General features: G+C 44.0%; 1 protein-coding gene across 3 annotated transcripts in view; it reads right to left on the reverse strand.

The window, feature by feature from the left end:
• Positions 1 to 6620: 6620 nt before the first annotated feature.
• Positions 6621 to 13814, reverse strand: part of AKNA (AT-hook transcription factor) — a 37109-nt gene continuing 29915 nt past the window's right edge. For all 3 annotated transcript variants that reach the window (XM_069748377.1, XM_069748378.1, XM_069748379.1), the window contains 7 exons: positions 10507 to 10608; positions 9821 to 9912; positions 9644 to 9730; positions 9465 to 9566; positions 8525 to 8626; positions 8030 to 8156; positions 6621 to 7008 (listed from right to left, as the gene is read on the reverse strand). In XM_069748377.1, the coding sequence (XP_069604478.1) occupies positions 6768 to 7008; positions 8030 to 8156; positions 8525 to 8626; positions 9465 to 9566; positions 9644 to 9730; positions 9821 to 9912; positions 10507 to 10608 (853 nt within the window). In that variant the 3' untranslated portion in view covers positions 6621 to 6767. The remainder of the gene's footprint in view (positions 7009 to 8029; positions 8157 to 8524; positions 8627 to 9464; positions 9567 to 9643; positions 9731 to 9820; positions 9913 to 10506; positions 10609 to 13814) is intronic.

The raw sequence follows: 13814 nt of genomic DNA on the forward strand, positions 1-13814 counted from the left end.
TCAGGCATCAGAGTCAGGCATCAGAGTCAGGTATCAAAGTCAAGTATCAGACTCAAGAATCAGAATCAGGTATCAGAGTCAGGCATCAGAGTCAGGTATCAGACAGAGTATTTCTGATGTTTGACTTTGATATGTGATCATGTCCTAAAATGAACACTATAATGATGAGCTCTCATTCCATCTCCCTGGCTCATGTAGTGGTGGCCACATGTGGGGTTAAATAGAGCTTTACCATCCATATGTGTCCCATATAAACAAAAAGGTACCAATAAAAATGACAGCTTGCAATGCAAAACAAACCCTAAAAAAGTTCAGTTGATAAATAAAAAAAGTTATGGGTCTCAGAAAATGGTGGCACAAACCAAACTTTTGAATTTGTTTTCACCTGGAAAAAATAATAAAATTTCGGTTTCGCCGTAGACGTACCAACATGGAGAATCTTGTTGCCAGGTTATTTTTGCCGCACAATGAAAACCATTAAATCCCCAAACTATCTACGCATGGGTGAAAGTTGGAGATGGCTGGCGATTAGCGTTGAGTGAACATGGTGGGATAAGGTGTTATTTGCACATGCTCGGGTGCTAACTGAGGGTCTTCAGCGTGCTCAAATAATAAGTTTGAGTCCCAGCGGATGCATGTCTCCACAGCCACAACACATGTATGGATTGCCTGTTTGTTAGACAATCCCTGCATATGTTGCCGCAGTTGAACAGCCGTGAGATATGCAGCCGCGGGGACTCAAACGTGGGGCTGAAGACCCTCAGTTAGCACCCGAGCATGCTCAGATAACACCTTATCCCCGCACGTTCGCTCATCACTACTGGTGATGACAACAATGGCAGGGATGTCGTCAGTCAAGGCTGGAGGAGGATGGTCGGGCACCGGACCACCTGACTCTTCAGTACAGTGCCAGCGACTAGTTTACAAGTCATACAGTCAGAAATTTTGCTGCAACAGTAAAAAAACAGACCGGGGCTTTTATGGAACATTTGTTGGACATGTAATAAGGCATGATTGGCTATGGTGGTTCTGGTTTAATGACAATAAATTTCAATTTTTTGCAAAAAGAAAACAACTTTTTAATGAAAAAATAGATTAGTACAAATGCCTCACACAAAAACAAGATCGACATTTACACAGCACAGTGGATCAAATCATGGAGTCATAAACGGGGCATAGTCACACAAGGTCGATTAGTAGCAGAAATTCCCCTCGCTGCGCCATTCATTTGCAGATTTCCGCATCCATGTGTGTAGTATAGAAATTTCTACAATTAATGTTCCAAGAGTGAATACACCTTTCCAATCCTTCATTAAAAAAAAAAAAACCCTTGAAATATTGGAGAAAAAAATGAAAAAAAAAAATAATAAAAAAATAGACAAAACAAATACTAACGATGAATTATTGTGACTGCAGCGAATGAATAAAGGATTAGGATGTGATTCATCTGTAGAAGATCATTTGGCTCAGTTTTCCTTTAGATATTGGAAGATATTCACATTATTTTATCATAAGGTTATTACAGCTTACTTCCATGTAACTTCGCTCGCTTTCTCACATTAAGGCCACTTTCTCCGACGCCTTATCACAAACATATAAATAGACATTTGCATTTTCGTACCAATTTTCTGGATACAAAAAATATAAATATAAAAAAACAAAAAATACAAATATTACAAAGTGATTTATATAAAACACAATCAGTGCTTTAAGCCAAGTAACAAAGACTTGGTAGAAACCTATCGTAAAAAAATTGGAATGTATTTGAAGACATTATTAAAAGGTAAAAGGCACCGGCTGGTGCTCGATGTCCTACAGTTCACTCAGAGAGGTCGGACACGTCTGTTTAGTAAATAATTCAGTTTCCATAAAAATTGGAGCATCTTTTCCAAGACATCTACTGTTCCTCTGTTATTCCAACTGGAAATTCAAGCTGACAAGTGGTTGTCAATAGGGTGTATTCCCTTACACCCATCAGACTGTGTTCACAATGTTGCAGCACTTTTTGTTTGCTGTAGTTGCAAAAAAAGTTGCAATTTTCCCTCAAGTGAACAATAAAAAACACAAACTGTAAATGCAGGCTATTCACACTGATAATTGGCAAACCAGTGAGCGTTCATAAGACATCTTGTTTTTCTGATCATTGACCCATGTAAACCTGGGTCCAATCAGTCAACAAGCATGTAAAACGCTCGTCTGACAGCCAACAAGCAAGTAAAACGCTCATCTGACAGCCAACAAGCAAGTAAAATGCTCGTCTGACAGCCGACAAGCAAGTAAAACGCTCGTCTGACAGCCGACAAGCAAGTAAAACGCTCATCTGACAGCTGACAAGCCAGTAAAACGCTCGTCTGACAGCCGACAAGCAAGTAACACACCCGTCTGACAGCCGACAAGCAAGTAACACGCCTGTCTGACAGCAGACAAGCAAGTAAAATGCTTGTCTGACAGCTGACAAGCAAGTAACACGCTCGTCTGACAGCCGACAAGCAAGTAAAATGCTCGTCTGACCGCCGACAAGCCAGTAAAACGCTCGTCTGACAGCCGACAAGCAAGTAACACACCCGTCTCACAGCCGGCAAGCAAGTAACACGCCCGTCTGATAGCCGACAAGCAAGTAACACGCTCGTCTGACAGCCGACAAGCAAGTAAAACGCTCGTCTGACAGCCGACAAGCAAGTAAAACGCTCGTCTGACAGCCGACAAGCAAGTAAAACGCTTGTCTGACTGTCGACAAGAAAGTAAAATGCTTGTCTGACTGCTGACAAGCAAGTAAAACGCTCGTCTGACTGCTGACAAGCAAGTAAAATGCTCGTCTTACTGCCGACAAGCGAGTAAAATGCTTGTCTGACAGCTGACAAGCAAGTAAAACTCTTGTCTGACAGCCGATTGGATTGTTCTTGCAAGTTATACAATCGTCGTTTTTGGCAGCCCATTGCTCTGTGTAAACAGGGGTCGTGCTGCCCACAACATGATGCTGTCTAGAGACAGAGCGATGCTACTTCTGGAAATCTTATTAAACAATTCAAGGAAGAATATAGTGGAAAAGCAGCGTGAATTGGGGAAGTATTTACTAAAAAAGACCTGTCCGGAGGGCTGATCAATCCCCTTCAATTTGCATATGGCTTAAATATGAGTTTCCAAAGGAAGAGAGACATATGTGTTAGGGATTATACAGTATCCCAAAGCAGGCAGGTGATTCCTGTACAGAGACAAGCACAAAAGTGGTTGCCTGAAAATGGGTGTAACATGCATGTCTCTACAGGTAAGCTCAATGCCAGGCAGCTGCTTCTTTGTGTGTTGGTGCGGCTGAAGCATCTGATGACCCAAGAGTGAGATCTTTACATTAGACCTTCCTGGTTTACTTTTTGTCTGCGTACAGTAATTAGTAACCTGCACAGAAAGTAAGTAAGATATAGTAGGGGCCCCCTACTGACATCTCCACATTGAGTAGAAGTAGAGGTACCGTTACACTAAACGACTTACCAACGATCACGACCAGCGATACGACCTGGCCGTGATCGTTGGTAAGTCGTTGTGTGGTCGCTGGGAAGCTGTCGCACAGACAGCTCTCTCCAGCGACCAACGATCAGGGGAAAGACTTCGGCATCGTTGAAACTGTCTTCAACGATGCCGAAGTCCCCGGGTAACCAGGGTAAACATCAGGTTACTAAGTGCAGGGCCGCGCTTAGTAACCCGATGTTTACCCTGGTTACCATTGTAAAAGTAAAAAAAAAAAACACTACATACTTACATTCTGATGTCTGTCACGTCCCCCACATTCAGCTTCCCGCACTGACTGTGAGCGCCTGCCGTAAAGCAGAGCACAGCGGTGACGTCACCACTGTGCTCTGCTTTACGGCCGGCGCTGACAGTCAGTGCAGAGAAGCTGACGGCGGGGGACGTGACAGACATCAGAATGTAAGTATGTAGTGTTTTTGTTTTTTTTTTTTACTTTTACAATGGTAACCAGGGTAAATATCGGGTTACTAAGCGCGGCCCTGCACTTAATAACCCGATATTTACCCTGGTTACAAGTGAACACATCGCTGGATCGGCGTCACACACGCCGATCCAGCGATGACAGCGGGTGATCAGCGACCAAAAAAAGGTCCTGATCATTCCCCAGCGACCAACGATCTCCCAGCAGGGGCCTGATCGTTGGTCGCTGTCACACATAACGAGATCGTTAGCGGGATCGTTGCTACGTCACAAAAAGCGTGACGTTGCAACGATATCGTTAACGAAATCGTTATGTGTGAAGGTACCTTAAGGAATGAGGAGACAATAGTCATGATGATAAACGTTTGTTCTTAGAAGGTTCCAACCTCTGGGACCTTCATGTGCATTTACTGTCCAGAAAATACCTGTTTAAAAAGTCATTATTACGTTGTTAAAAAAAAACCTTTCACCCTAAAATAAAAATATTGAAATATTAAAAAAATATTTAAAAAATGTTCACATATTTCTATTGTAGGAATTTGGGGTGATAACCAATATGGCCACCATTACAATTCCCACAGGTGTCGCCATCAAGCTTTCCTAAAGTCCTCAATAGCAAACAAGGTTTTATTGCAACAGGCGGATTTGTCATTCCAGGGACATTAACCCTTAGGGCTCCTTCTCACTTGCGAGAAATACGTGCGAGTCTCGCATGTTAAAACCAAGCTCTGGCGCCGGCACTCCAGAGCGGAGCGTGCGGCCGCATAGCAACACATGGAGCTGCACGCTCCGCTCCTGAGTGCCGGCGCCAGAGCTTGGTTTTAACATGCGAGACTCGCACACATTTCTCGCAAGTGAGAAGGAGCCCTTAGGGTACGTGCACACGTTAAGTGTTTGCTGCGTTTTTGTCGTGTTTTTTTTTAATCTGAAGGATTTCCTAGTACCAGTAAAGAGAATGAGATTCCTGACGTCTCATGCACATGTTGCATATTTTTTCCTTGCAGATTTGCAGCAGTTTCATGTCAATTCATTCAGCGTTTTTGCAGCATTTTTCACCTATTCTAATAAATGGAAAAAACACCTTAAAAACGCATGTTAAAAATGCATCAGAAAACGCGTGTATTTTATGCTGCATTTTCCCTGCCAACACATCAGTATTTGCATCATAAATGTCTGCAGCAAATACTTAAAGGGGTTGTCCAGGATTATTTTTATTTCATTTACTATAGTCTTAAAAATGATCAGACAGGTAGTTGCTCACTACATGCGTATTGTACCCGGCGCTGGCTCAGAGAGGTCACTGACAGCTCCTGCCGGCGATTCAGCTGCTCCACGTCAACAGAGCAGCTCTTCCTCTTCCGGGCTGCTCTGTCGACAGCGCATGATTGCCCACTTCACTCTGATTGAGAGCCGGCTCCTCACAGTTAGGCCAGTCTCACACGTCCAGATAATTCCGGTACCGAAAAAATCGGTACCGGAGTTATCTGTGTCCATGTGTCCGTGAGCTCACGTAGGCCATCCGTGTGGCACACGTGCGGCACACGTGTGCCGCCCGTGTGCAGACTGGGTACCACACGGAACATGCAGGAGACAGCGCTAGAGATAAGCGCTGTCCCCTGGATCTGGTGCTGAAGTCCCATTCATATCTTCTCTCCAGCAGCGTTCGCTGGAAAGAAGATATGAAAAATCCTTTTTTTTTTTTTTTTTTCCGTGTTTTAAATAAAGATCCCTGTCCCCACCCCCCTCCCACCCCCTGTGCGCCCGCCCGCTGTTAATAAAATACTCACCCGGCTCCCTCGCAGCGTCCTGTCCTCACCGCAGCTTCTCCTGTATGAGCGGTCACGTGGGGCCGCCGACTACAGTCATGAATATGCGGCTCCACCTCCCATAGGGGACAGGTTGGGGACAGGGATCTTTATTGAAAACACGAAAAAAAAAAAAAAAAAAGGATTTTTCATATCTTCTTTCCAGCGAACGCTGCTGGAGAGAAGATATGAATGGCGGCTTCAGCACCACGTGGGGGGGACAGCGCTTACTGTAGCGCTGTCTCCTGCACGGTACACGGACTGCACACAGACAGCGTCCGTGTGCGGTACGTGTTTTACATGGACCCATTGACTTTAATGGGTCCGTGTAATCCGTGCGCTCCCACGAACACTGACATGTCTCCGTGTTTTGCACATGGACACACGGTCCGTGAAAACACGCTGACATGTGCAGAGACACGTTGATTTCAATTTGTCTACGTGAGTCAGTGTCTCCGGTACGTGAGGAAACTGTCACCTCACGGGGAGCTGGCAGTCAATCAGCATAAAGTCGGCAGTGACACTCTGTCAACAGAGCAGAACCACTGCTCTATCGACGTGATGAAGCTGCTGAATCTCCTGCAGGAGCGGTCTGTGACCTCTCTGAGCCAGCAGATATAGGCGCCGGACACAACAGGCAGGTAGTTACCAACTACCTGCCTGTTAGTTCCTAGACCCATAGTAAAATAATGAAACAGCTCTGGTAACCCCTTTAACGTGTGTACATACCCTTATGGAAGGTGTAATAGCTGCCATAGCACTCGTCTCCTTCTCTACTTTGGAACAAACATGCCTGGTTGGTTCATAAATATGTTTATGGGGAGTTTGGGGTGTCAGAACATCTTTAAGGATTAAGTTAGGATGAATATTTCTTCATGTGATGAGTACCCTGCATTTTTAGAGATTTTTCCTAATCTGTAGATCTTCACAAGTAAAAACATAAGTTAATCTTAGCCAAAAACTGATTTGTAGATTTCACTTGAATTCCAGGCACTAGGAAAGGATTGTAAGATCTGAGATCTAGAACAGGCAGGAGCCGCGGAGGTTACATTGTTTGCTGAGATCCGTGGTAAGCGAGCGGCACATCCTCCTGCTGGTGCTTTTTAATTCTTTGGCAGCTTCTAGAGCCTTGTTCAGAGGCCACGTTAAATCAGCGAGTTGTAAGATATCTGAACTCGGTGGAGGGGTCACTGAACGTGGACGACGTCGCTCAGGCGTGCGGTAAGCCACGGGGCTGTAGAAACTGGCCGGTGTACCATAGCTAAAAAATAAAAAGAAATAAAGAACTTTATTTTATAAATAATTCATAAAAAGATAATGTCCATCACACATGGGAGGATAAATCCCACCGATCACCGATGGAATAAACTATCCCATACTTCCAAACATATCTGTTAGCAAATACGGACTTGTAAGTCCTACTGGAGAACTGCCCCAAACCATTTGTAAGTGGCCACTTTTGGGTGTTATTAATGTAATCCTGACACTTTTGAGACTAGGACATTACCAAAATTTGTTGGGACTATTCCTACAACTCGTCAAAGAAGGATCATTCGAAGAATGATCATCGGGATCTCTTGGTCCTGATCACTGTCCCATGCACACATGGTCAGAAAAAGAGGTATTTGTAGGCTAATTTAATCTTTCCCACAGTCATAAAGCTCATCGATTGTCTGCAGCACGTCCCTTTGTGTAAGTAGAAATGTGCTGCTGACAATAATGGCTGGAGGGCGACCAAAATTTTGTATGGACCATAGTTTTCCAGATCTTTTCGAGGTGAAAATAGTTCTCAGATATGGTCGATCTGCGCTCTTTTCCTGCCAGTGTAAGGCTATGTGCACACTGGAATGTTCAGGAATGTCTGCAGAATTTTCCTGAACAAAACCAGACTTTTTCTATAGGAAATCCGCATGCGTTTTTATCGCGTTTTTTTGCACTTTTTAATGCGGATTTTTCACGTTTTTTTTCGGAGTGTCCCAATGCAATAATATTACGGCAAAAACGTGAAAAATCCACAAAAATAATGAACATGCTGCGTTTTTTTTTACTGCGATGTGTTTTTTGTGTGGAAAAAATGCAGCATGTGCACAAAAATTGCAGAATGCATTGAAATGATGGGATGCTTAATCTAAGCGTTTTTTTAGCGTTTTTTTTTTCCGCAGAAAAACCGCAAAAAATCCTGAACGTGTGCACATAGCCTAAAAAGAAACCTACGCACAGAAATGTAGGGAAGGTAATGCCTGATATCTAGTCGCACCCCTAATTGTATTGTGGTTACTTACATAATTGGGGGGCTGTAATGCACAACAGGGGTCTGTACGTAGCTCACGGGAGGAGTATGGCTCATAATCCAAGGGGTGCAGTGTGGTCGTCTCCGAGAACGTTGTTTATTTTGACCAGCGCACGTTCCTGTATTAAGAAAAGGGTAAGACATCAGTCTACTAAAAATACTATAAATACGAGGATACGTTTCCAAGGTTAGACTAAGCCAGTATTTTTGTGAGGTGTGAAAGAAGAGGCCACCATCTGATGCATCAAAGGGCTGATGCAGACGTCCATGATTTTCAGTCTGATATCGGATCACAATGCACGGACTGGCCGTGGGTCTCCTGACCGAAACATGACAGCTTCATATATTTCTATGAGGCCGACACATTCGGGTGGGAGACCCGCGGCCAGGTCATGCATTGCGATCTGACCAAGACTGGACCAAAATTCACGGACGTCTGCATGAGCCCGAACTAGGCTGAAGCAAGGTAATTCTGTAACACACTGACCAGTTCCTGGAGAGTCCTCAGACTCATTGTTCCCACGGCAGAGTGGACAGTCTGATGGCGTTAGCGGAAAGTTTTTCTCCTTTTTTGATGCTTTTTTTAACTCTGCAAAAAACAAAATAGAGAGATAAAAAATAATTCATGTGTAAAGATACTGTCGCATCTATGGGGGGGTTGTATTGCACAAAGGACATTTACTGTTTCACCTATTAATAGGGTATGTGATATATGTCTGATAAAACTTGAGGCCGTAACAGCCTCCCCGTACACATTAGATCTCCTCCCAACTCGACCCAGACAAATTATGTCGGACAGAAGAATAGGAAGATGAAATTCAACCGCCCAATCCGTCTTATTCGATTTATTCCCACTGCCAGATACTGGGACTCCGACCATTCACTAGGACAGAGATCTGAGTCTATTCCTCGTCACTGTTTGGGAACAGTGAGCTGCGGTCGGCCATGCACCCTTCCGCCTCATTCACCATCTATGGGGTTGATGGACTCAGACGAGCTGTGTACATAGTTCTCTGTCAGGCCCATAGACTTACAGTGGAGCAGCAGTTTGCAAATGTGACCACCACTCCATGTAAATGGCTAGTGTCCCAACTTGGTGGCTACTGTATTACGTAACTTGCTGACTGCTACGGATCCAGCTGCTGGAACCTCCACCGATCCCAAGAATTAGGCTCTGAATTGCCCCATTATAGTGGCCACCGATTGGTGATAATTAACGACAACTCCTTTATGATCCTCATCCGCACAGCAATCATGCAGTAACGGAGGCTTGAGACCCTTGCTCTAGTGATCAGCGGTGGTCTCAGTGGTAGCACAAATGTCTTCTGTGGGACGACCTACCTATCACTATGGTGAACCTATTATTCGGAGAATATCTGTATGGTGCCCACACGTGGATATATTTGGATGATTTGTGTTGGCCGTACCTGAATTCTTCCTTTCATTCTCTTGACATCTCAGACAAGGTGGGATAGTAAAATGTTCAGTTTGGGGGAGGGGAGGAGATCTTGAGACTTGATATTGAGTCCCTAAACATAGAAAAGAAACAGTATTAATACTATAATAGAGAACAAGTAGATTTAATCTGGGATACCTGAGCAGTCACCTGTATAAGCTCCTTGAACGCGTTGTCCACCTTGTGTGGAAGAACGGCAACGATCATGGTCACGTGGCATAAAACTGCCAAAATATCCTTAGTGAAAGGAAGAAAATGTACTGATCCGTCCATTTACAACCACATCTACAACCGCGTCTTCTCTGCTCCTTGAAGGATGGCACTTACCTTCCTTTGTTTCCTTCGCAGAAGACCCATGTTTAGATATAGGAGTACCCAAGTCGGAGGCGAAGTTGGGAGCCTTCCCGTCAGGTAGATTCCTGCAGAGTGTTAACAGTGTTCATATCCTAAAAGTTTAGGTTATGATATCGCTATTGGAAGAAGGCGAGGAACAAAAAATTGGACCAGATCGTGTCATAAGGTGGGGGAGATTGTAAAAGGTATTTTTTGGGATATACAGAGGGGACTTATATACGTTAAAGGTGGTGGCCTTAGTTTATATTGAGAACATCTGGTGGCCGCCAGACACAATAGACTATCATCAGCCAAATCTGGATAGGTCAACAGTCTAATGTGAATGGAGGCCCTTGAAAAATGATTGTTAGGGGAGTTGAGGATACGGCATGTCTGATTTTGTTCTTCCGATCCTTTTGTTCTCCAGGATATGAGCCGCCTCCAGAGAAGTCTGGAAGAAGCTCTCATAGAGAACATGGGAATATTCGGCCGAATTGAGCGCGCCTGTGTATGGGAGAATTGGGAGAGACAGCAGAACAATTGCTCATCCGACAAATATCTATTGAGTATTATGAGCTTCAGGAGCAACTTCAGAGCAAAATTCTGCATCGATCCAAGTAGTTAGCGGTCACTAATATTGCTGGAGATAAAACACAGCGCATCCTAGGCACGGCACTTACTGGTTTGTCGCTGATCGTCCTCGGATTGGAGAGCGATGCAGACTGCTTTCAAGATGCTTACGCAGCTGATTCACCTCCTTCTGCAGATTGTGGATGGCCTGGCTGAAAGCAGAGAATACAAAGGCATAGAAAAAAACGCTTACCGGCTTTATTACAGGTGTAGAACATTTTTTGGAAGGACTTTGCACTATAACAAAATGTGTGGCTATACAAACAGAAGGAAAACAGCAAAAACAACCAGATCAAAGAACCAGCATGCACAAGGCAGGTGGAGCTGAACTGAAGCACGCTGAGTACCGTTGTCACCATATGAGATCTATTCTCCTCTCGAACCACTCCTTCTAGGGGACAATGCCGCTGTTATATGGCAGCTGATGATGCCACTATTGTTTTCTGTCTGATTCATACAGAATCCTTCTTAGTATAAAATCATGGGCTTTTATGGGTGATGTATTATGAGTGTGTGTGCATGAGCCCCTTGAGGTGTCATTATACAGCACAAATTCTCTCCCATCCACCCGCACATAAGTATCAACCCCTGAGCAACTGGCAGACAAAAATTTCTCAGAAATATAATTTCATTATAAAGTTATTTCTGATTATTTTTTGGGAAATTCACAGCGGATCCCCAGGGTGTCTCACACCCTCCACTTGCACTCATGTAATATGCAGGAGGTGCTTAAACATAGAACAAATTATTTAAAGACTCACCGTCATTTAAATTTGTTTTAATAAATCAATAGTACACATGAAAATAATAAACGTTTGTAATATCTCTTATAGGGGAAATCTGCTTCTCTCTCCTCCTGGACTGATCCTTCATTTTCAATTCATAGGTAAAATATGTATTCAGTGAAGACAGATCTCCCCATAACTGAGCTAGGAGAGGACAGTTGGTGCTCATAAAGTTCTATGGAGGAGGAGGAGCTAAAGGACGACAGACATTCCGCAGCACCTCTCCATAGAACTTTATGAGCACCAACTGTTCTCAGTAATAGGCAGATCTGTAGTCACTAAAGGAAGATATTATAAGTGAACAGATAATTTTGTTTCTCCTTATGGAGAGTGACATACCATCTCTGGCTTGTCAAGGTAAGGAGGTTTATTCGCCATGCAATGCTCCTCTGGGAAATATAATATGCAAATTGCCTCTTCTGAAAAAAAGAGGACTTAAACTCTATAGCGCCACCTGTTGGAAGTAGCGATCCTACAAGTCACAATCAACTCTTTAACGAGTCATGCAATATGACTTGAGATACTAATTTGGCTTTTATCCTAAGTCATATTGCACGACTCGTTAAAGAGTTGATTGTGACTTGTAGGATCGCTACTTCCAACAGGTGGCGCTATAGAGTTTAAGTCCTCTTTTTTTCAGAAGAGGCAATTTGCATATTATATTTCCCAGAGGAGCATTGCATGGCGAATAAGCCTCCTTACCTTGACAAGCCAGAGATGGTATGTCACTCTCCATAAGGAGAAACGATACCCCTTAGACCCCAGTCCAGAACCTCTCACCTAGCCAAATTAGTTCTCATGCTTCGCACTGACGAGGGCCAACAGCCCGAAACACCATGTCTGCGAATTGAGATACTAATTTGGCTTTTATCCTAAAGGTACCTTCACACATAACGATATCGTTAACGATATCGTTGCTTTTTGTGACGTAGCAACGATATCGTTAAGGAAATTGTTCTGTGTGACAGCGAACAACGATCAGGCCCCTGCTGGGAGATCGTTGGTCGCTGAGGAAAGTCCAGAACTTTATTTCGTCGCTGGACTCTCTGCAGACATCGCTGGATCGGCGTGTGTGACACCGATCCAGCGATGTCTTCACTGGTAACCAGGGTAAACATCGGGTTACTAAGCGCAGGGCCGCGCTTAGTAACCCGATGTTTACCCTGGTTACCAGCGTAAAAGTAAAAAAACAAACACTACATACTTACCTACCGCTGTCTGTCCCCAGCGCTCAGCTTCTCTGCACTCCTCCTGCACTGGCTGTGAGCGTCGGTCAGCCGGAAAGCAGAGCGGTGACGTCACCGCTCTGCTTTCCGGCCGCTGTGCTCACAGCCAGTGCAGGAGGAGTGCAGAGAAGCTGAGCGCTGGGGACAGACAGCGGTAGGTAAGTATGTAGTGTTTGTTTTTTTACTTTTACGCTGGTAACCAGGGTAAACATCGGGTTACTAAGCGCGGTCCTGCGCTTAGTAACCCGATTTTTACCCTGGTTACCCGGGGACCTCGGGATCGTTGGTCGCTGGAGAGCTGTCTGTGTGACAGCTCTCCAGCGACCAAACAGCGACGCTGCAGCGATCGACATCGTTGTCGGTATCGCTGCAGCGTCGTTGAGTGTGAAGGTACCTTTAGTCATATTACACGACTCGTTAAAGAGTTGATTGTGACTTGTAGGATCGCTACTTCCAACAGGTGGCGCTATAGAGTTTAAGTCCTCTTTTTTTCAGAAGAGGCAATTTGCAGATAATTTTGAGAATGTTTGATCAATCTAGGAGGAGAAAGATGCAGATTTATCTAATAAGATAGATTACAACGTTTCTACTTTTCATGAGTACTATTAATAAAAAAAATATTAGTTACAGTGGCCTCTGTTTTAAGGCAGAATGTGGACACAAAAAACATACTCCAAAATGCTATTGTTTTGCCTAAAAATTTTTTCAGGGGTTCAGACTGATCTTCTGACAGAGTCATGAATATGTGGGCTGAATGTGACGTAAACAAGCCATTTACAAGAGAAAGCCAAAAATATCTAATACTATATGGTACCTAGCAGCTAACATGAAAGCCAATGCTGAGTGTCACCATTTATAGGAAAAGGAGAGGAAAGAGTGGTCCATACTGAACAATTCAGGAGAGAGGTCAGTATTGGATTATTACAGGGACTAGGAATAAATGTAATATATGAGAAGAGGGTGAATCATCCCACTGCCTACGGGACAAGGTCATCAAAGTCTTCCATATCTCCACAGCGCTAGGATTATCATGTTATGTACAAGTGTCGCAAACATACAGCGGAGCAAAGATTACACACGTACCCCCGTCTATACTAATGCTATAGATACTGTATGTCCATAGGGGGCACCGCAGCACTCCCGTCTCTAGAACACAGGACACCTAGATACCAGCAGCTAAACCCAAGGACACACGAGGGAGAGGAGACATTATGGAGGAGGCGCGGAGTGTAGAGGACTAAGGATGGGAAGTAATGTGTTATAGAGGAACATTTCTTATTCTAAGCACATTATATGGAGAAAAGTATTGGGATACAAATCTTAATCCTTGATTTAAGTGTTTCTTAT

Source organism: Ranitomeya imitator, chromosome 2 (assembly GCF_032444005.1).
Source record: "Ranitomeya imitator isolate aRanImi1 chromosome 2, aRanImi1.pri, whole genome shotgun sequence".
Classification (NCBI taxonomy): domain Eukaryota; kingdom Metazoa; phylum Chordata; class Amphibia; order Anura; family Dendrobatidae; genus Ranitomeya; species Ranitomeya imitator.